Genomic DNA, 22,101 nt, shown 5'->3' on the forward strand with positions numbered 1-22,101 from the left:
TAATTAAATTGCATACATTTTATTTTAGTGAACACTGAAAACGGGTCCCACAGACCCAAACAGCACTCAAAGGTTAAAGGTAGCATATAATAATGTTAAAATGTGCTAAATATACACACTGCAAAAAAACAAAAAAGAGGAGTAAAAGTAGCTCACGACTTGTTTTATTTTTTGAAAGTAACCCTCATCCTAAAAAAAGTTGGAGACCCCTGTTATAGAACGATACATTTGACAATTTTAAACTTGGCCTACCATTTTATTGGAGCGATGAGGAACAGGTGGGGCTTGAAAAGGCCCACCTGTTCAAAGTGGGGAATGACAGAAAAAGTTTGAGAACCACTGCTGTAGGGTCACCTACTGAATTAAAAGAAGAACAAATTAACCAAAGAAAAGCCTTTAAAAAAACATAAAGCAGATTCGACCCAGTCAAAGCATTTTTTGTACTAGTTTTACTCAATGTCGTGAGACTTCTGAAGTGCTTCGTAATATATTATTCTTAGTTTTAAGATGTATTGTAACATAATCCTGCTAGTAATCCCCTTTTCTTTTTTTTAAATGTAACAGTTGTGTCTTCTTTTTATGTAAGGGAGTACAGTTATTTTTTTCTTGTATCCTTATTGCGTAATCCCTTTACATGTTATACCCCGTTTATCGGACTTGGCAGAGTTTAATGAGAAGGGACAGCAAGGTGTTCAGCTGTGGCTGAACCACATCTAATCAAGCCCTGTAACTGACTGCCTTGTGGACACGATAAGAAGATGTTATTCCCCAAAACTGAAACTTTGCAGTTCTTCTTCAAGTCTCTCCGTCTCGCACACAGACAGGAACAAACCTCTTTGACTTACACATAATATCCTACTTACTACCTGCTGTTCACTTACAAGCCGCAGGTAGTAAGTAAGAGATTATCTACCTAAAGTCCATCCTTGCAGAGGTGCTATCATCTTCCTACCTTTATCGGATTACGAGAAGCAATTCACTTCCACTGTGAGCCGAATGTATACTAAGCAGGCAGGTGAATATCTTATATGTAGTGACAGACTGACAGATGGATTATAATACAAAGGGAGAACATATACTGTCAAAATACTGAAATGTAGACTGACAGCTCATTTTCTGAGTGTCTGTATAGTTGGTATTCCTACATATAGTGTTTTCTATTACCTTCCTTATCTTCTCAGTGTTATATATTACCTTGTGCCACTGTGACGGGCTAATTTCTGCAAGGGGATCATTTGCTGAGTAGAATTGTAGATAAGAAAGCAGAATACAAAGAAGGAGATACAAAAGCAATCAAAGAAAAAGCCAACATGATTACAGAAGACAGGCAGACATGTATCCACACACGCACTATCACACAACACAAATACAATCTAGCATCAGAGTTGAATTAAGTTTGAGGAAATGAGAGACGGGAACAATAATTTGTTATTGTATATCCCAGGACACCGCTAAATCTGAAATATGTGCAGCTTTTTTGACACAAAATATATATATTTTGTCATGATGTGTTATTAATGGAGATTAGATTCAAACAGATACAATGTGAGTCTGTCAGCTGTCGAGACATACAAGCTAATCTTCTGACAGACAGCATTGTGGAGGCTTACATACAAACACAAACCTGCAAGACAAAGAAAAGGGTAACAAAGCAGCCAATAGTGATGGACAAATATTAAACACTAGAGACTTACTGTACATTGACTCAGAAAGCTGCTTTGTGTGTGTGTTATCATCGTGATAACCAATCCAAGCCAGAGAGTTTGAGTATATATATTTGGCCCTGGGCTGGACTATTAATCACATTTTATTTTCAATAGCCATTTTGCCTTTTAATGATAGTGAGAACAAGGTAACAGAGATACAAAGTGAAGTGAAGTGTGCATCATTACGTTTCTTTCTGTTTTGTGGCATATGCTGACCATGTTGGGCACATCTTTAAGGACATTTTTTACTTTTGGCCCTCTGTGCCAAATAAAGGCTCAAGGTAACGCCTATAGGAACCCTGTACTATGGATGCATTATGACAATGCTGAGTGTCCTCACAACGATTGAAATCCCCAGGAAGTGAGCCCGGCATCAAAGCAAGGGTTTGTAGTGGTCAGTATGTCATTTGGTCCGAAAAATACTTTTGTCCATTGACTTACATTGGTTCCTTTTGTATCTACACTAAGTAGACGCTCCAGAAAAACGTGGGCAAAAATCCTTGATTATGCGATTAAACATGCGGGGTTTTATGTGGGCATCTAAGCCATCGTATGACCACCGGTGGAGTTTCTCAGGCTCCGGCAGCAACTTCGTGAGCGGCAACTTCGTAAGGCACTCGTGAGGGCATCTTGTCAAGTCGTGTCATCTTCGTGTTATCATCGGTGCATTCGCCCTCACTCTGATCGGGGCGAATGCCCGATGATAACAACATGCCCTCACGATGGCCTTACGAAGGGCAACATTGACACACGAATTCAACACGAAAATTAACCTTCGCAAGGTCCTTCGGCTATTTTTTGGCATGCCAAAGATTTTGCCACCGCTCACGAAGTTGCTGCCGGAGCCTGAGAAACTCCGCCAGCGGTCATACGATGGCTTAAGATGCCCTCACGAACGGCCCGATGTTGCTACGATCACAGCCGAATTTGAACATTTCCTTTATCGTGTGTCCATCGGGTTGTTTTATTGCACAACAAAATCATGTAAACATATTATGTAAATAACCCAATTTGTGTTCTGTGAAACTAAAAAGGATATAATATATTATTTTGAAGGACAGTTGACAGGAAGTTGTTGTTGTTATGGAAACAACATTACGGAGAAAACGTAATATCTTCTACATATAAAGACGGAGAAAGTAAAGAACAAAGTCTGAAGATATCAGTACAGTATCATAGTACTGTAACATAATTGTTTTTGGTACTTTCGTTGCAGTTGTATATCTTAAATGTAATGTAAATGTTGCCTTCGTGTGTGGTTCGCGGCCATCTTCGTGCGAAATTCACAATTCCATATTCGTGTGTCCATCGGGTGTCAATTTCGGGACAGTGTGACAGGGGCTTAACTCGTTCGTTATCTGACCAGCTTCAATCTTGTAGGCTACTCACCTCGTTTCTTGTAGCCCTCGAGGAGGTTTGGAGGTCGATGCCTCGGTGAACGTGAGTTGTTTGGCTTTCTTGTCCGCAGCAGCAGAAAGCATTTTCCAATGAATCAAAGTGGGTCGTCACCGTCGATTTTCTCTTATGCTCCAACCTATGGCTCCAAAACACAGTTGCACAGGGTGCAGAATAGTCCCCCCCCACTTTCGTTGTTTTTTTTTCTTTGTGTATGTGCGCGCCAATGGGTTGTCATGAGCCAATAAGAACCATGATATGCTGTAAGTTAAAACTCGTATTTTTCTGATGCTTCCACTCCTAAACTGTAACATAACTTTAACGTGATACATACTATACTGTTTGTCCTGTAGCATTACTCCAAACTCCTTAAGACTGACACTAGTGTAATGTCCTCATCACTACTGTGCAATCCCTTTCTTTCACCCCTTTTCTCATCTGCCAAGTTGGTAATGTAACTTCTCGTTTTGTTTCTTTCTCCTCTCCCTGACTTTTATTCCACCTAAATTGTATTTCCACCTCCCGTTCAGGCTGTTTTTGTCTCTTTCGATCAACCTAATAGTGGCATTCTTCCTCATCGCTTGTGTTTACCCTGCCCTTTTTGCCGAAGACTGCAGAGAATGCAGATCCTGACGCAGATGGAGGCTCCATAAAATGCTTTTCTGTAATTACTGGTGATTGCCATGTAAAGCTGCGTACGTGCATTATTTTCGCATTACCAACATGTGTAGTTTCTCTGTTAATATCCCCTCTTTTTACCTCTAAAATGTCCTCTTTGTTTTGGCCCTCTATCCATCTTTCGCACTATTTAGCCAATTCTTTATTTTTATTGGATTCTTTTATTGGATTCTCTTCAGAAAAGTGCAAAAATAGTCAATAAGGTCCAAAGTTAACCAGCTGCTCAGTTTCCTCCTCCACTTACAGTAACACAACTGTGAGACTGACGCTTGTGTGGGATGAGTTCAGAAGTCATTATTATTCTCTTTATCTCCTTCTTTCACTTTCTGTTAGTGACCGCTGTTCTCACACAGATGGGAGTCTGTTGGCAAGAACTGACACACACACACACACAAATGTTTTATATATGCTGCTTTGTCGTCTTAGTATTGCCACGTCAAAAACATTTAGTCTCCATTATGAATGTTCCTTAGTGATTTAAAGTGAACAAGGCATGGTTAAGGGCTTGTACTGTATCACATCCTTCTGGTTCTTCCTCGTCTCCACTCCGCTTGTCCCTTCTTGTCTTTCATTGTGTCTTGGTGAGGTTGTTCTGCTTCAATCTGCCTTTTTTCTATTTAGCTTCTCACTGGTTTTTCCACCCTTTTTGCTTTGTCGCTCCTTGTGTCTCTGCATCTCTCCGTCAGATATTCAGTTTGATGCTTTCCCGCAGACCCTCTTACTCTGAGTTAGTACGATTCAGAGGGGTGACTGATGAAAATCAATCCTCCTTCTTATTTTCCTGTATAACTAATACAATTGCACTAGAATGTAACTGATTCTTCTTCCTTGAGTTTCTTATTTCTGCCAGTCAACTTTAGTTAGTTTTAAATCCTCATGGGCTCCATTGCATGGCATCTTCCATTCGTTGGGATATATCCTGTTACGTTATTGAAGCAAAAGATGAGTTTCCCCTTGCAGATCTAGAGGTACGCTGTGAGAGTTTCGGGTTTCTTGTGATATTCTATTGTTGATCCCCAAATGGAGTGCATGCTGCTCTGCAGGGAGGCAACAGAGCAGCGCCTGTGGCAGAGAAGGGAACAGTTTGTAGCTCAAGGACACCTGGGTCTGTGATGCCAATTTGTCTTTGGCGGTTGCACTGAGAAACCCGGGGAGTTAAACCTAGTCTAAAATGCTTGCAATTCCAAACACGGACACATGCACACTTCACTTCAACTAGAAGAAACCAATGTTCACTTTGCTCACATAGCCTAACCTTGGAAGGAGAGATTTGAGATTTGAAATGTCTAGTAATTCGAACTAGTCAATTGTAATAAGCAATCTGATTGGTACATGTAACAACGCTATTTGATTGGCCCATCGAAACAGGCCCTCTGATTAGTGAATTAAAGCAAGCCCACTGATTGACCCATTGCATTGGAACAACACTTCTGATTGGTCCTTTTAAACAAGCCCTCTGAAACAAGCCTGTTGATTGGTCTGTAGAAACATGTAATTTGATTAGTCCATTGACTCCCAATAGAGACAGTATTCCCATCAGTTACATAAAGGATACGTGTGTGCCAGTAAAGGTATAATGTAGACTTTAAGGAAAAAAATACAGTTTTTAAATAAAAAAAATATTATTTTTCTTCTAAAATAGTTGGTATTTCTGTGAAAAGCTAGACGAGGAAATGTTTTGTTCAAAATAACATCCCATGGGAATACAAGTTGTAACAAAAGCTGACAAAGGTGTCAGTGAAGTTGGCAGTTATAACCAGAATGACCACATTTCCCAGAGAGAAACATCATTTATTTTACGCCTGTCAAATGCCCATTCAGGGATAAGTAAAAGAAAAAGTCTGACAATGTGGATATGCATAAAAGCTTCAGACGTGTTGTGTTTAACTGTTGTTTGTCTAAGAACAGACATTTGTTTTCATGACTGAACACAGTATTACATTTGAGTTAATGGAGAATATTTTGTTCTACAGTGCAGCATCGTGCTTTGACTTTCTGAATGAGTTATATGAGGTGTAGGTGTGTTGCCTGGGCGACTGGTGAACCATGTATTGCTCAAGGTCATTGCAATGGAAAATGAATGAATGTACATATTGTTATGTGACCCTTCTCACACCTATGTGTATGACTCACAGCGAAGTGACATTCACACATTCAAACGGCAAACAATTTCATATACACTGTATGTGTCCATTACTTGCATATAGAACACAAAACACATAGCTGCGATTAAATATAACAAAAGTAAATCAAAAAGTAGTACATGCTTATGTCATTTTAGTAAGTTTTGGATTCAATGGTAAAATTCCACAATCTCTTATTCCACATAATACTCAACCAACATGTTCTGTGCTAGATGGACACAACCCAAATGGAAATGTATGAGCGAGTAGACTTGTCCTTGTGTCTTAAAATACAAATAATATCATAACTAATGAGGGGTTGCCACTTCCTGTTTACCCAACATATTAGCAAGATGCTGCCAGCTGCTGTCATGCGGTTTGGATTTCCAGTAATTGCTGCTGATTTTAAAAGCTTGCTGTTGTTATCCCCCTTACTAAGACACCGTGAACTAAAGGTACACACACCATGAGATTGAATTATCATTTTCTACTCACTGCTTTCAGAGCAAACATTCTGCTTTTGTGCTGCATACTTTACCTGCCAGTAAAGCTCTGCTGCAAACAGCTGCTGCATCTCTAATTAGCTCGCAAGAGGCATGATTGGTGCAAAGGGAAGAATTAGAAGATAGCCAGAGAACAAGAGTGGCAAGGATAACAGGACATGCTCATGTGGTGAGGACAACCCCCATTTTTTAACAGACTAATCAAGTTGTTCAAATAAACCAGTCAACCAAGGCAGGACTTTGTTCTTGGGCCCAGGATGCTCTCTCATGAATTTAATAATAACTACTTTTTTCTCTCCTTTTTTGGCCATGTTGGTTTTATTCTCTTTACTGTTTAATTTATAAGATTGATAAAGCTCTGGGCAACAGACCAAAGCAAATTAAGATGGGTCGATATAACAAGGGCATAAAGGGAATTAGTTAAGGATTTTAGAGAAGGGAAAATAATAAAGACAACAAGTCTGTAGATAGAGAGGTAGGAAAAAAGTGCAGACATTAAGAAAGAGATGAAGATGGTACAAAATGTGAAAGATTAAGAAGTTTTGGTGGTTGTAGTTTTCAGTTTTTGTCCTGTGGCTACCTATTTTTTCCCCCCAACAAATTAGGGAAAAGGAGGAAAGAAATATTAATTTGAAGACAAGATGTAACAAAAGGTACAACAATTTAAAAGAAGGGGTGGTGTTAGTGATATGTGAATAACCTGCAATTACGAATCTGCCATTTTTGTTTGCACTATTCAATCACTGTACAGTTTTTCATATTAATTATTTGACCGTCTATGTTTCTTGTAGTTATGTAATACTACTATCGTTACTGCACTGTTAGTGTACAGTTTTATTACTATGCTGCTGTCTTTATTGTATCTTTGTAACTCTGGCACAACAATTTCCTTCGGGATAAATAAAGTCCTATCTTATCTTATCTAATGGCAATGCAAAGAAGGTGAGGGAAGCAAGGTTTGTTATGTGTTCATAAACGGATGCCATGGTGTTAATCTGGCATTGTTAGATATATTTTTGGTGTTCCAGAAGTTGTAAAATATCACTATGCTGTTGCTGGGCGGACAAAATGTTGCTCTTGTGTGCGTGGCAGGGCATTGCTGTGCTTGGTATGGGTGCCAGAGCAACTGGTTGCCAGGGTTTCACAAGGTCTGTATTATCTTTGGTAAGGTTGCTATGGTGAATCTGGGTGGTTGGAGGTCATGTTCAGGTGTTTGCTGAGGCATATGAGTTAGTTTGATGAATGGGGTTGGTAGAGAGAACAGCATGTTGCTAAGGTATGTTGTATTTGTTGTGGTCTCTAGAGTCATTCATTACACCAGTGGTTCCCAAACGGTGTGCCGCGGCACACTGGTGTGCCGTGAGGCAAGTCCGGGTGTGCCGTGGGATTTTGTGACAACCATACGTTATTATTGCAATATACAACTACACAAAAATAATTATTTTTTAATTTACTATATCAGTACTTTGTAGGTTTATATGTACGTAATCTGCGCGACTTGCGCGTCCACATCTCCGCGTGCAGTGCTGCATAAACATGGCTGAGTCAGCGATAACTCTCGAGGGGTGGAGGTATGCCCATTATTTTGAGTTCGTCCGAAGAATAGACAGGAATGTGACGGTGAGGTGCAAACTGTGTCCAGGCCAGAAGCTGTTATCCACTGCTGTAAACACCACGTCAAACCTCAACAAGCACCTGCAAAGAACACATGCTAAGGTGGAGCTACCGCACACGCCATTTGTTGTTTGTTTATATCACAGTCTGTTCTTCTTCTCTGTCTTCCGGTTGTTGCCTGTTTTGAATGACGAATACACACTCCCGCCGCCTGCTGGTAAGGAGAGTTATTGTACGTGCTCGGCTGAAGTCTTTGCGGTGTCTGGTTCCAGTGCAACACATGGCCAACACGCAGGAGAACACGCCGACGCAATAGCGTGAGCAGAGATAGACTGCGCAAAATATACAGATAGTAGGAGACAGAGAACAGCCATGGTCAGATAGGAAAACATTCAGGATCTGGATCAGTCTTATGCGACAATGGAAACTGAACTAAAGAGAACATTTGAAACTTTAGCAGTCTGCGTGATCTGCCTGCAGGGAGGGGCGGGCCGGCCCTGCGAGTAAAGTAACGAGTAAAGTAACGAGTTACTTTATGTAGAGAGTAACGAAGTAGTGTAATATATTACTTTTTTTAAAAGTAATATGTAATATATTACTTTTTTTTTAGTAACGACCCCATCTCTGCTGAAATGTTACATTTATAATTTGTAGTTCAGGACCATGGACAATGCAGCTTCCTTGCATTGACAGTTCTCTGTGCTGAATTTCCTTTGTCTCATGTTTAATGTTGTGACCTGTCTGGTTTAAATGAGTGTGTTGCTGCTTTGATGAAGCCTAATTTGATAACGTTTCAAATTAATTTCTGAAATATTTCGTTAATAAATATTTCATGAGTAATATAGTTGTCTTTGTCACATTTTACACACATAATACAGATATTTTACATGATATGAGTGATAACACGTGTTATAAGGGCTATTTTGCACAATAGGTGTGCCTTGAGATTTTTACTTGTCCTTTGGTGTGCCTTGGGCACAAAAAGTTTGGGAACCACTGCATTACACCATTGACCTGCCCACTGCCTACCATAAACTGTTTTAAAGAAGTTTTTGGACTACAGTTTTCCTTGCTTTTTTGCAATGAAAAGTGACACATTAGTACATTTCAACTTAAGGCTGAACAGAGTCAATGTAGGTGATCAAAATATTACATCTATCCCTCTTGAACTGAAAAAAAGAGTCTAAAAGCGTTCAAGTTTTGCAACTTCTTTCGGCTTTCATCACAAGGGCACCACGCCCTAAAGCACATTTCGCTTTATGGTCCATGGTCTGTTTCACTGAACACGAAGTTCTATTCAAGAAAGGTTGAAACTAGAGATTGAGACCATACACTCTTTAGAAAAATGTTTAGTGTATAAGAAGTAGGGACGTTTTGTCGTAGTCTTTTCACAAAAACAATGCAAGTTTAAGGCACTTCTGCATTGCCTTCCCTCTCAGACGTGAATGGTGATGCTTAGTGCCTATTATACTGGAAACACATTAACAATAATATATAACAGTAGTGTCTGTTGCCTAGCAAGCACGTACACATCAAATAACGTAATGTTCAAATCAAAGCAATTTAAAATGTAAGGCAAGGCAAGTTTATTTATATAGCACCTTTCAGCAGGTGCTTTACAAAGATGAAAGACATTCAGACAAAGGCATTTAAAAACAGTAAAAGATAATACAAGAAACATTAAAAGAAAAACAAAAAATGAAAGACATTAAGAAAATGGCATTTAAAAAGAAAAGCTAATAGAATAAACATTAAAAGATACAAGTTACAGTGCAGTCTAAGATATTAATAGTTCAATTATTTCAGTTCTTGATTTTTTATTTATTCACAGAACATGTAAGGTATTTTATTACTTTTCGGTATTCAGGCGGCATCCATAAGTATACGTGTGTGTGTGTGTGTGTGTGTGTGTGTGTGTGTGTGTGTGTGTGTGTGTGTGTGTGTGTGTGTGTGTGTGTGTGTGTGTGTGTGTGTGTGTGTGTGTGTGTGTGTGTGTGTGTGTGTGTGTGTGTGTGTGTGTGTGTGTATGTGTGTACACCGCTTCCTTTGATAAATTGGCCTCATTCATAACAATGAGAGATTGTGACTTCTTCTTTTGTCTCGCTATCGATTCAGTCTTCCCCATTCATCTTTCTTACTCTCTCAATAAACCTCATTGTCAGTCCTGCTTGTTCTCTCTCTTATTTCCTTTGTTTTGTTTCTACCCTCTCAACGAATTTTCTATCTGTCATATCATATTATACCTCCTAAAAATATTTCTACTTATTTTGTTTATCTCTCAAACACTTTTCCTTTTTGTGTACATATTTTCCTCCTGTTATTTTCTGTGCTTCTTTCTCTGTCTTTGTGACTCTCTCCTTTTGTCAGTCTGTGTTTTCATCCCCTAAGTCGATTTGCAATCTTCATCATCTGCAAACAGGGAACTTTAGTTATCCGTAGCCTCATCCCACCGTATCACTGACTTATACACACAGGTGGAATCTCCATAATGCGCTCTGTAATTGCATTTCCTTTCAGCAGTCTGATTTGATTGTATTGCTCCATAAAAGACAGAAGGCGTGTAAGACGGAGAGAGGAGGATAAGAGGTTTACATTCGGCCTTATTGGCGGTAAGAAAGCGAAACCTTGGAGGACACATTAACTTATCCATGCATGTGAATATTCAATCACTCCAGTCTATAGCAAACACAGTGTAATACAATTACGCCTATTTCATCTACTAAACAACCCACCTGAGGTAACCTTTATAAGTATACATGAATTCAAAAGCTGCTATTACCCATAGTTATATAATAAAACACAACATATTATTGAACTCGAAAACAAAATGTATTTATCGTCTGAATATGGCAAAAATAAATATATATTTCAGAAGATATTCTGAAAGCCAAGACTTTGTTTGTTTCGAATCAACCAAAAGTGAACCCCAAATGACCATCACATGAATCGATGAGTATGTCAGAATGCACCGTTGCAACATCGACTGATTTCGATAGAGCGGGTCACAGATTTCACAATATCGCATTAAACAAAATGTTGACCCTCTCTCCAATTGTTGCAGGAAGTGCCGGTACTCCAGTGGTTTTCAACGAGAACGGAGACGCTCCAGGAAGATACGACATATTCCAGTACCAGCCCACCAACAGGTCTACTGCCGAGTACAGAGTCATCGGCTCCTGGACCAATAAACTACACCTCAAAGTGAGTCTTCCACACACGTATACACATATATTCAAAAGGTCAAGAAAACACACAAAATGGTGTCCTCAGCTTTCTGTAATTTGAACCTTCTTTTATATCTGCAATGTTCTTCTGTGTAACGAAAGAATCTAAGATATATATATTGGTTTATTGACACTAATGCTTTTGGCTGGATTTGTTTGAAACGTTGCATTTGTTTGGATGCAACATTAAGCTGAAATCAAGTGTAGATATTTACTTCTCTTTAGAACGCTGTGTGTTGTTCAGGGCAGTGGGCGCATTGCCACTGTCAATCCTTTGGGGGCACCGTTCACACACTTGCCGAAAAACATTCAGAGTTGTCCAAAGCTAAGCTCTTCACTGGCAGCTATAGAATGAACCCCACAATCATTTAAATGTTTTTCTTTTTGGGGACCTGATTTGTTTTGTTCCCAAAGCTTCAGAGGTCCCCATGATGTGAGTGTGTAAACATATTGATGTCCCCAAAACGTGATAAATACCAACACACAACACACACACATATATTATCTGTGAGTGTCTGCCTATACTTCAGTGTACACCTGAACTTCGTGTACAGTACATCCACACTGAACAATTAAATTCAGTGGACAAGAAGGCTGGAATCCCATTGTCTTTGTATTAGTTTCTTACTCACTGAAACACACAAACACACACACACACATGCACACACACACACACACACACACACACACACACACCAACACCTTGAGCACACCGGTGTGCTTGATGTTTGAAATCCACCATGGACTTCATTAGAAAGGCCCGATGACAGATGAGAAGACTAATAGTCACAACATGCTTTCTGCCTGATGTACTGGCTGACTGAGAGAGAGAAAGAGACGGCAGCAACACAAAGGACACACACATAGTTAAGACACACATGACTGGGCTCTTTGACCGATGACAAATTACCAGATGTATTTGATTTGTTTAACAGTCCATTCGGGTTTGAAGGCACAGCAGCAGATGTAGTGACGGCAGCAGGTGAACGTTTTCACCATCAACACATTGTTTGAACGCTTATCAGGAGAAAGAGTACGGTGGCCGACAGGTGCAAACACATTATATAGGCCCAAAACATTTCCATGAAAAACTTGTTACATTTAAAAAAACTATGCAAATAAAAAAAAACACATGCAAATGAAGAAACGTCTTCTTTTTGTCAGTATATTTCAAATGACTAGGTTAGCTATGTTAGCTAGCTAGTTTCCAGCAAATCTACAATCATTTTGCAGTCCCAGTGTGTGCATCACTTTTTGGGCGGTGGTGGCGAAGTCGATAGGGACTTGGCTTGGCAACTGGAAGGTCACCAGTTCAAGTCCCGGAAAGACCAAGTGCTACCGAGGTGTCCCTGAGCAAGGCACCGTTCCCCACACTGCTCCCCGGGCGCCGTTCATAATGGCAGCCCACTGCTCCTACACTAGGATGGGTAAAATGCAGAGAAACCGTTTTGTTACACAGTTCCTGTACTACGTAACGACAATAAGTTGAATCATCTTCTTCTTCTTAATGTCCCCATTTCCGTTGTGCAGCGTTTTTTATGTGCAGTCTTTCGTTTATGATTTTAGTAAGAGCTTCGCATGTATCGCCAAGTTGGTGAATGTATTCTAAATCTGTGGTCAAGTTGGTGAAGGTGTTTCTTCATTGGTATGAGCTTCGACACATTTGTGTTTTTAAAATATGCATCGTTTTTGAAAGTGCAGCGCATTTTTCCTAATGGAAATGTTTTGGGGAGTGTTAACGCGTTTGCACCAGTTGGCCATCGAAAAAGAGGGACAACATCTCTGTGCAACCTCAAAGTATCATTGTAAATGTTTTGTTGGACAAACAGTACTTTGAAACAGTTATGGCGGTGGTTATAATATAAGCAGACGCTTAATTAACGGGATGAAGGTTTACAACCTGGTATGTGTTGTTTTGGCTGGCGGATAATTTATGATTATTGTTGCAAATTAAAGTGTATGTGAAATGTTTCTGCACTAGCTTTGCAGGCTATGAATAAATAATGAGTAAAAACACTGAATAAACATCATCAAACAGTACCTAATAAAAAAGGTTTCAAAATAAGTAAGACAATTTACTCTCCTGCACACAAACAGTATGCCTGTTTCTGATCATTTAAATATTTTACCCTGACAGATATATTTGCAGCACTGAGTTATGAACCGCCAGTAACCCAATATTGTTGTTCAAGTGTTGCAAGAGTTTCTATATGCGTTGCAATGATCAAATGAGGCCCATTTTCTCTGTCCCTGATGAGTTTTTCCTCTTAACTAGTTTTTGTTGCACTGGTACTTTGTGTGCCTGTTTAAAACGGTAACGCTCCATTTTTACTAATCACCCTCGGCGATGGAGGAGCCTCCGGGACTGGGTATAATTACAAACTATCGCACATAACAAAGACATTAAACGCACACGTACCAGACATACGGGAAGCGAGGGGTTCTTGGTAATACCAGCGTCATGCTGACACTGTATCTGTGTCTCAATTCAATTCAAAACCTTTATTTATCCAGGTAACATCCCATTGAGATCAATGATCTCTTTTTCATGTTCCTCCATGTGCCCACACACACACACACACACACACACACACACACACACACACACACACACACACACACACACACACACACACACACACACACACACACACACACACACACACACACACACACACACACACACACACACACACACACACACACACACACACACACACACACACACACACACACACACACACACACACACACAGATGGCCTGTGTGTGCCAGATCTGATTATGATCTGACTGCTGGCTTCCAGACTCGCTGATGTTAGTTTCGTGGCCGGCAGTGTTCGCGAAAGCGAGCAGAGGATCTGCGTGTGCTAATTGCTCTCCAAGTTGCCCTGAAGACTCACAGGCTGCAGGTACAGAGAGTCATAATGGACTGTTAACACAAAGTAATGCCAGCTTCAGCACATGGGAGCCAGTCTTTGTCGCATAAAATCCCACAGAATGGAGGGAAGTTATGTTTTGCTACACGAATACACCAATAACGTCTGGTTTGTAATGATGCACTTAAGACAAAACACAACACAAATATCATACTTTGTCTAATGTTCTCATCTCCTCTGCTCTACTTGCTTGTTCTGGAGAGACTGCTGAAAGCCACACTGACGGTGTATTACTCTTTTTATCAGACGGGTGGTGTAGTGATGACGTATTTGTGTAGGCCAACCCCGAAGTTAGCATCCCTAGTGTCCCCTTGTGGATTTACTCTGGGCTCAGCAGGTGAGAAACTAAAGAGGGGCTTCCACATGTGGCAGACCAGGTGTTGGTGCAGCCGGATTTGGCACCCCCCCTAACTTTGTCCAGGGTGGTCTTACGCCCACCAAAATCACACTGGTGTTTGCTGTCCCCCTCTAGTTTTTGCACAGAAAAGCATTTTACTCTGGGCTCAGCAGGTGAGAAACTAAAGAGGGGCTTCCACATGAGGCAGACCAGCTTGTGTGAACCACAGACCTTATTTCCAGCGTCTAACCAAACAGATATTCACAAAACCGCTCACTTTGAGACGAGAGAACCAGAAGTGGTAAAATGCAATATGTTGTGGGACTCATCCCTGCGCCACTCTTTATTCAGGCTTGGAGTATCTTATAGGCTCTTGGGAGTGGTGTGGGTAGAGAGCTGAACATTTCTATGTTTGAGTGACAGGTTCTGTTGTATTCAAGGCCTACGTGATGACGTGATCTTTTATTTCCCTGCAATGGGTCTTAAAAAAGATTTCACTCATCTTTTCTTCTTTCTTCTGCTTTTCTCTCCTCTCCTCTCCTAGGTGGAGGCCATGCGTTGGAAGAAAGGTGACCGCTCGCTCCCCCCGTCTGTGTGCAGCATCCCATGCCGTACAGGCGAAAGGAAGAAAGTGGTGAAAGGTGTGCCGTGCTGCTGGCATTGTGAGCGCTGCGAGGGATACCACTATCAGGTAGATCTCTGGAGGAACTCTTGCTTCACAATTCGCCTGAGGTGCTAAACTTTCGGTTTGTCTCACATCTCTCTTATGTCTGTTGTATGCTTTGAGAATTTAGTAAAAACATGAAGACAAAAAAGCTTACTTTACAAACAAAATGTAATACTGAAGTGTGGCATGTTGTTCAAGTGGTGAAGGACATTTCTGCCAGCAATTGTCTGATTACTCTACAGTACAGTTCTGTTCCCCTTGAGTCAGGATGTGTAGTGCTAACTTATTTGAAGGCAATCACAAAAAACTGAGATGGCCCTTTTAGGATTTACGTATGCAACAAGAAGCCCACAGATACTATTATATTTAATGGAAGTTTGCGAGAAAAGGTTCTGTTACTATTAACAAAGCACTTATATACTAATAAAGGGATGGCTTATCTAAAGCCAGTTGAGTAGAACTTGAAATGTTTTTGCTCTCTGAAGCCTGATGTACTTATGATTCTGTTTTCTTCAAGTTTGTATTTTGTTGGTCGAACGCACTTATTGTACGTCGCTTTGGATAAAAGCGTCAGCTAAATGCAATGTAATGTAATGTTACACCCCCCTGGTTAATTACATCACAGTTAGGGACAATGTGGCAGCCGATCATCGTTATATTAAGTTACAAAGTCCATGTACGATCAAGTCTTTGTGCAAAGAGTTCCCTCGTTCAGGAAGCAATAAAGGAGAAGAGAAAATATGAGCCAAGCCAGCAGCTGGCGATGTCATCGTTGATCAATACTCATTCTGAAGATACATGCATTAGCTGTAAAATCAATAATCTCTTTGACACAGGATTTTAGTGGATAGTAAAATAGCATTGCAGCATGGCAAAAAACAAATAGCTTAACTGTAAAAGAAAGATGGTGTAAACATCTTTATTTTTCATTAGGCAGTCTGTTTAAAGAGGTATATGACACACACACACACACACACACACACACACACACACACACACACACACACACACACACACACACACACACACACACACACACACACACACACACACACACACACACACACACACACACACACACACACACACACACACACACACACACACACTCTGTTGCTTAGTAAATAAATCAGCTGCTTTTAATGTTAAAGCATTTTGGATTTACAGCATATTTACATAAATGTAGGAGCTTTAAGGTTAGGCTATGGTTGGTTTATTTATATAGCATATTTCAGACAAAGGCAATAATACATAATAACTACCGACTAAATCAATTCAACGAAAAGAAAATTCATAAAAGAGAATAGTTAACCATAGATATTGTAAATACACATAATGCTGCGAGAGGTGCTGAAGTGCAATGATAACACATAGTTACATGACTTAAAGGGCAAGGTTCTCAGGCTGGATTAAAAATAACCCAGTTTTTGGGCGGACTTCAGATTCTCAAGACGTTTTTTCCTGGTCTGCGGAGCAAAAACTACGGAAGAGGATTAGGGCCACATGAACAAAACAAAAATGGGGATTTGAAAAAAATGAAATATTTTTAGTTTTTAAACTGCACTGTAACTTTTATCCATGTATCTTTCCTTTTAATGTTTATTTCATTAGCTTTTCTTTTTTAATGCTTAATGTCTTTCATTTTTTTGTAAAGCACTTTGAATTGCCTTGCGTTGAAAAGTGCTAGATAAATAAACTTGCCTTGCCTAAAAAAAAATATATTTCACATCCCCACATTTTATTTTTCATGTGGCCCTAATCCTCTCCCGTGAAAAACAATACAAGCTGTCTCAACGAATTTGGTTTTAACCCTGGGGATGATAAGTAAACCCGCCCCCAATGATCTGAAAGCTATGGCTGGCTCGTAACAAAGTATACATACTGACGATGTTTGTGTTGTGATGATGGAGCTAATATACCCGTTTAACTTCCAATATCAAACCCGTCCGTCCCCAGGCATCAGAGTTCACCTGTGAGCTTTGTCCCTACGAGATGCGACCCGATGTCAACCGCACCGGCTGCGTTCCCATCCCCATCATCAAGCTGGAGTGGCATTCCCCCTGGGCCGTCTTCCCCGTCTTCATATCCATGCTGGGCATCATCGCCACCTCCTTCGTCATCGTCACGTTCGTGCGGCACAACGACACGCCCATCGTGCGAGCGTCCGGGCGCGAGATGAGCTACGTGCTGCTAACGGGAATCTTTCTGTGCTACGCCATTACGTTCCTGATGATCGCGACGCCCGATGTCGGGGTGTGTTCCCTCAGGAGGATTTTCTTGGGCTTGGGGATGTGTTTCAGCTACGCAGCGCTGCTAACCAAAACCAACAGGATACACCGCATCTTCGAACAAGGGAAGAAGTCTGTAACAGCCCCCAGGTGAACACTACACCTCACTGTCAGTACGCACACTCTCTGCTTGCTCGCCACGTACATTTGGAGTGCTGGGAACGAAAGGTTGTCTGTTTTTCCGATGTGTGTATTCGTACCAGAACATCCCTTTCTCCCTTACTAAGCTGCTCACAATCATTATTCATCATTTATTTCTCATCCATTATTTATGAGTCATGAACTCGCACTCACCCATTGTACTGTTCTCATTGTGAGTGACTCTTGGAGAGAGCATCAACTAAGTGGCTGAAATGTGAATGCGGTGTTTAATAGAGCTTAGGTTCCTGTCCCTGTCTTTCCCTCCGCCCATCCGTAACAGTTAGTGTCATTTTACAGCTATTAATCAAACATTTCTCTATGATAATTAGGATTTTACCAATTCCAGGAAATACAAATAGTTCTGTGTGACTTGCTCTTACTGGAAAACGTGAAGGAAAATAAACAGACACCAGTCAATACACTGAACAAAATCAAGGAAGGCCACTATGGGATGCATTTTGAGGCTTTTTCCAGTTTCCAGTAAGTAATATTCAGCAGGTAGTCAGCCTCTAAGCCGCTGTTGAGCCCGCTGAATAGAACCATACGTTTGTTTTCACAGTGCATGTGCGGGAGGAAATGATAGCTTATGTTTTTGAGTATTGTTTGCCCCCATTTTTGTCTCTCTGGCATCCTGGATGATCGTCTCGTTCCCTCTATGCAGCATTATATGTTCTTCTCCCCACTGCCCATGTGTTTCATTATTGCCTCAAATCTCACCATTACCTTTTCCCTGATCTCCCTCCAACACTCAGTGGGTGTTTGAATGGGATACATAGAATATGTTAGATTGCTGCTGGAGAGCAGACGCCTTGGAGAAGTCATCTTTAGGCACCAAAGGACTAGTTTTCGGGTTGGTGGCCAAGGTATTGGTAAAGTAACATACCTTATTGGCCAAATAATTTAATTTCACGAGGCATAAAAAGTCGATATTTGTATGTAAAATTGATACATTTTTAAAGCACACATTTGACCATGGGTTGCCCCACTCAAAATGTAATCTTTATCTCTGCTATTTCGAGACAATTCTTAGACCAGGTCAAGTCCGAGTCAGGTCCGAGTCTTAAGGCAGTCAAGACCAAGACTGAGTTAAGAACAAATCCAGTCGTGTTCAGGACCGTACTGGACAATAGTATCTTTCCAAAACGAATCCTCTGCTTTACGTAACTGGATGTTGTGAGGGATTCATTTTGTCTTTACTTTAGATATTTGACCTTTCGGCCTGTTGACGTTTTACGACCGAAGCCGAAGTCTGTTATCTGTCTTAAGGAATGGGAAGTTTCACCTATTGCTGATCTTACCAATTTTTGATTGGTCAACTCTCGGTCACAAGAGCCATAAAGTGATTCAGTACCTCCGGGTATTCACAGATGCCTCTCCCAATATGTGGGTGGACTCCCTGTAAACTGGTTAAAAGGTCAAGATTGATGAGTGGGTGATTCAGAATTGACATGACAACCCACCGGTGCAGTCAGAACGTTCTGCTGCTGTGACTTGTGATATGAATTCTCCGGCCGATGCTTGTATTAAACTACCAGTGTTTGACATCAGAACTCCTGCTCGTCCCGTGTCTCCTTCGTGAGTCGGTGACTCCCACTGCATTGCTACACAGAAGTTTCCCTTACAGATGTAAGCGGCTTAGACAAGTTTGTTTACAATACCATACACTATGATAATACTTGATTGCCAGATCAAGTGAATGCTGAACTCTCCAACGCACAATAAACAAGGATCTGACAGAGACTTAAAGGAAACCAGAATTTAAATACACATTTAGGACTAACCACAGGCATAAGACACAGCTGGGAAGGGAGGAAAAACAAAAGGGCAGCAGGTGAAAAGAATCGGATAATCAAAAAAAGATTGGAAACACACAGACAGGAAGTAGAGACAGAAATCAAACGGGGTGAAAAAGCTAAGACGTATCTTGACAAAAACAAGATAGGAAACATATACGATAACATTACGTCACATTCTACATTATATTTCAGTTAATGTGAGTAAAGTAGCACATATCACACACGTTAACGAAGATACAGTTAGCAACGTTTAGAGAAGATAACTGGCCACAAGGCACCAGTCCAAGACAAGTCCAATACTTACAAAATGGACTCAATTCCGACACAGCCCCACATTATTCCTCTGCTGCCGCTCACACCAGTGATCCTCTCCTCCCCAGGTTAATCTCTCCCGCCTCCCAGCTGGCCATCACCTTCTCGCTCATCTCAGTCCAGCTGCTGGGCGTCTTCGTCTGGTTCGCGGTGGACCCCCCCCACACGATGGTGGATTACGGCGAGCAGCGGACCCAGGATCCGTTGTCGGCACGCGGCGTCCTCAAGTGTGACATCTCGGACCTGTCGCTCATCTGCTCCCTGGGTTACTCCATCCTGCTGATGGTGACGTGCACGGTTTACGCCATCAAGACGCGAGGCGTGCCCGAAACATTCAACGAGGCCAAGCCCATCGGATTCACCATGTACACCACCTGCATCATCTGGCTGGCGTTCATACCCATCTTCTTCGGAACGTCACAGTCCGCAGAACGGGTGAGTGCCTTTGCCTTTCAATCCTACTAAACACCTTACTTATACTAGTACACTTAATACTTTAAAGGTCCCCTATTATACTGTTTCTCGAAACACCAAACAGATCAATGCAGCATTACCCATAATCCCCTCTGTTTCAGCCCTGTTTCCAAAGTGCTGATTCTCTGTCTGTTACTTCAGATGAAAGTAAGGAGCCCCTCCCCACGCCCCTCTGAGAGACATTTGGTTACAAAGAACTCAATGGTGCTCTAGGAGGAGATTCAGGTGATAAAGGGGGGGGGGGGGGGGGTTACCGTGGTTGGTGATTGGCTAATGGTTACACAAGACAACACATCGTTATGACATCATAAAGTGACCAAAATCTGATCAGCTCATTTTCAGACAGGTTTTTATAGAAATGGATCAAAAAGAGAGAGAATCTTTGTTCCTGAAACTTTCAGAGTCTCTTTACACAGAGGGGACACATGTTGATGTAGAAGAGACATGAAGAAGAGGGGACACGTGTTGATGTAGAAGAGACATGAAGAAGAGGGGACACATGCTGATGTAGAAGAGACATGGAGAAGAGGGGACACATGTTGATGTAGAAGAGACATGGAGAAGAGGGGACACATGTTGATGTAGAAGAGACATGAAGAATAGGGGACACATGTTGATGTAGAAGAGACATGAAGAAGAGGGGACACATGTTGATGTAGAAGAGACATGAAGCAGAGGGGACACATGGTGATGTAGAAGAGACATGGAGAAGAGGGGACACATGTTGATGTAGAAGAGACATGAAGAAGAGGGGACACATGTTGATGTAGAAGAGACATGAAGAAGAGGGGACACATGTTGATGAAGAAGAGACATGAAGAAGAGGGGACACATGTTGATGTAGAAGAGACATGAAGAAGAGGGGACACATGTTGATGTAGAAGAGACATGAAGAAGAGGGGACACATGATGTAGAAGAGACATGAAGAAGAGGGGACACATGTTGATGTAGAAGAGACATGAAGAAGAGGGGACACATGATGTAGAAGAGACATGAAGAAGAAGGGACACATGTTGATGTAGAAGAGACATGAAGAAGAGGGGACACATGTTGATGTAGAAGAGACATGAAGAAGAGGGGACACATGGTGATGTAGAAGAGACATGAAAACGTGTATGTTGCATAATAGGTGACCTTTAACTGATGTTGTTAACTGTATTTTACGAACTACAGTCTACAGAGAGTGTGAGGATATTGCAGATGTCTTTACTTCATCACCTTCCGTCTGCAAAGAGGATGGAACCATGGTGTGCGTCTCCCTGTTGGATTACCCTGTATATGACCTGTTTGGGATTTAAAGCCATTTTCTTTCAGACACCACAGTCTGCAAAAAAATATGTCTATTGTGGGAATTTGTTCCGGGTGTGGCTTGGATTTAGATGATTTGTGTTTGATACTAATGTATGTGTGTGGAATGTCTTTTATAAGATGACAATTCACTGACAGGCGGGCTGGGATGTGTGGTTTACGGGCTTTCTGTGGGCATGAAGGAACTCTCCTGAGAACCGTGCATTATTTTTAAGTTTTGGAATCACTTTTTTGAGTCATGATTTGAAATGGCAAAAAGTATATCTTTCTCTCTTTCCAAGACAGCCTGTGGGAGATGAAACTGTTTCTCCCTGCACTGAGGGATAGATTTGTTTTTCAGTTGGAGCTGTACCAATGGTTGGGCGTCCAAAACCTCCTGAAAACCCCCCGCCAGTAAAAGAGGATTTGGTTCATTGCTGGTGTGAACGCAGTCCGCACCAAAACATACGAAGCGTAGTATTTATGTTTCACAAGAACGCGGATGTCTTCAAAAATCTTCGGCGAAAGAGTCTTTCAAGACATCTGCGGTTGTTTAGAGTGAAGCAGAATGAAGTGTTGAAGAGTGTCGTGTAAAGTAACAATTCTCCGTCAGCTTCA

The 22,101-nt window shown here is 41.2% G+C and overlaps 1 protein-coding gene across 2 annotated transcripts in view; it reads left to right on the plus strand.

Annotated features, from left to right (window-relative positions):
• grm8a (glutamate receptor, metabotropic 8a) overlaps positions 1 to 22,101 on the plus strand; it is a 331,157-nt gene that overhangs the window by 280,694 nt on the left and 28,362 nt on the right. For both annotated transcript variants that reach the window (XM_034075075.2, XM_034075077.1), the window contains 4 exons: positions 11,081 to 11,220; positions 15,062 to 15,208; positions 17,141 to 17,562; positions 19,790 to 20,156. In XM_034075075.2, coding sequence (XP_033930966.1) covers positions 11,081 to 11,220; positions 15,062 to 15,208; positions 17,141 to 17,562; positions 19,790 to 20,156 — 1,076 coding nt within the window. The remainder of the gene's footprint in view (positions 1 to 11,080; positions 11,221 to 15,061; positions 15,209 to 17,140; positions 17,563 to 19,789; positions 20,157 to 22,101) is intronic.

The sequence above is a fragment of the Pseudochaenichthys georgianus genome, chromosome 23 (assembly GCF_902827115.2).
Source record: "Pseudochaenichthys georgianus chromosome 23, fPseGeo1.2, whole genome shotgun sequence".
NCBI classification, from domain to species: Eukaryota; Metazoa; Chordata; class Actinopteri; order Perciformes; family Channichthyidae; genus Pseudochaenichthys; species Pseudochaenichthys georgianus.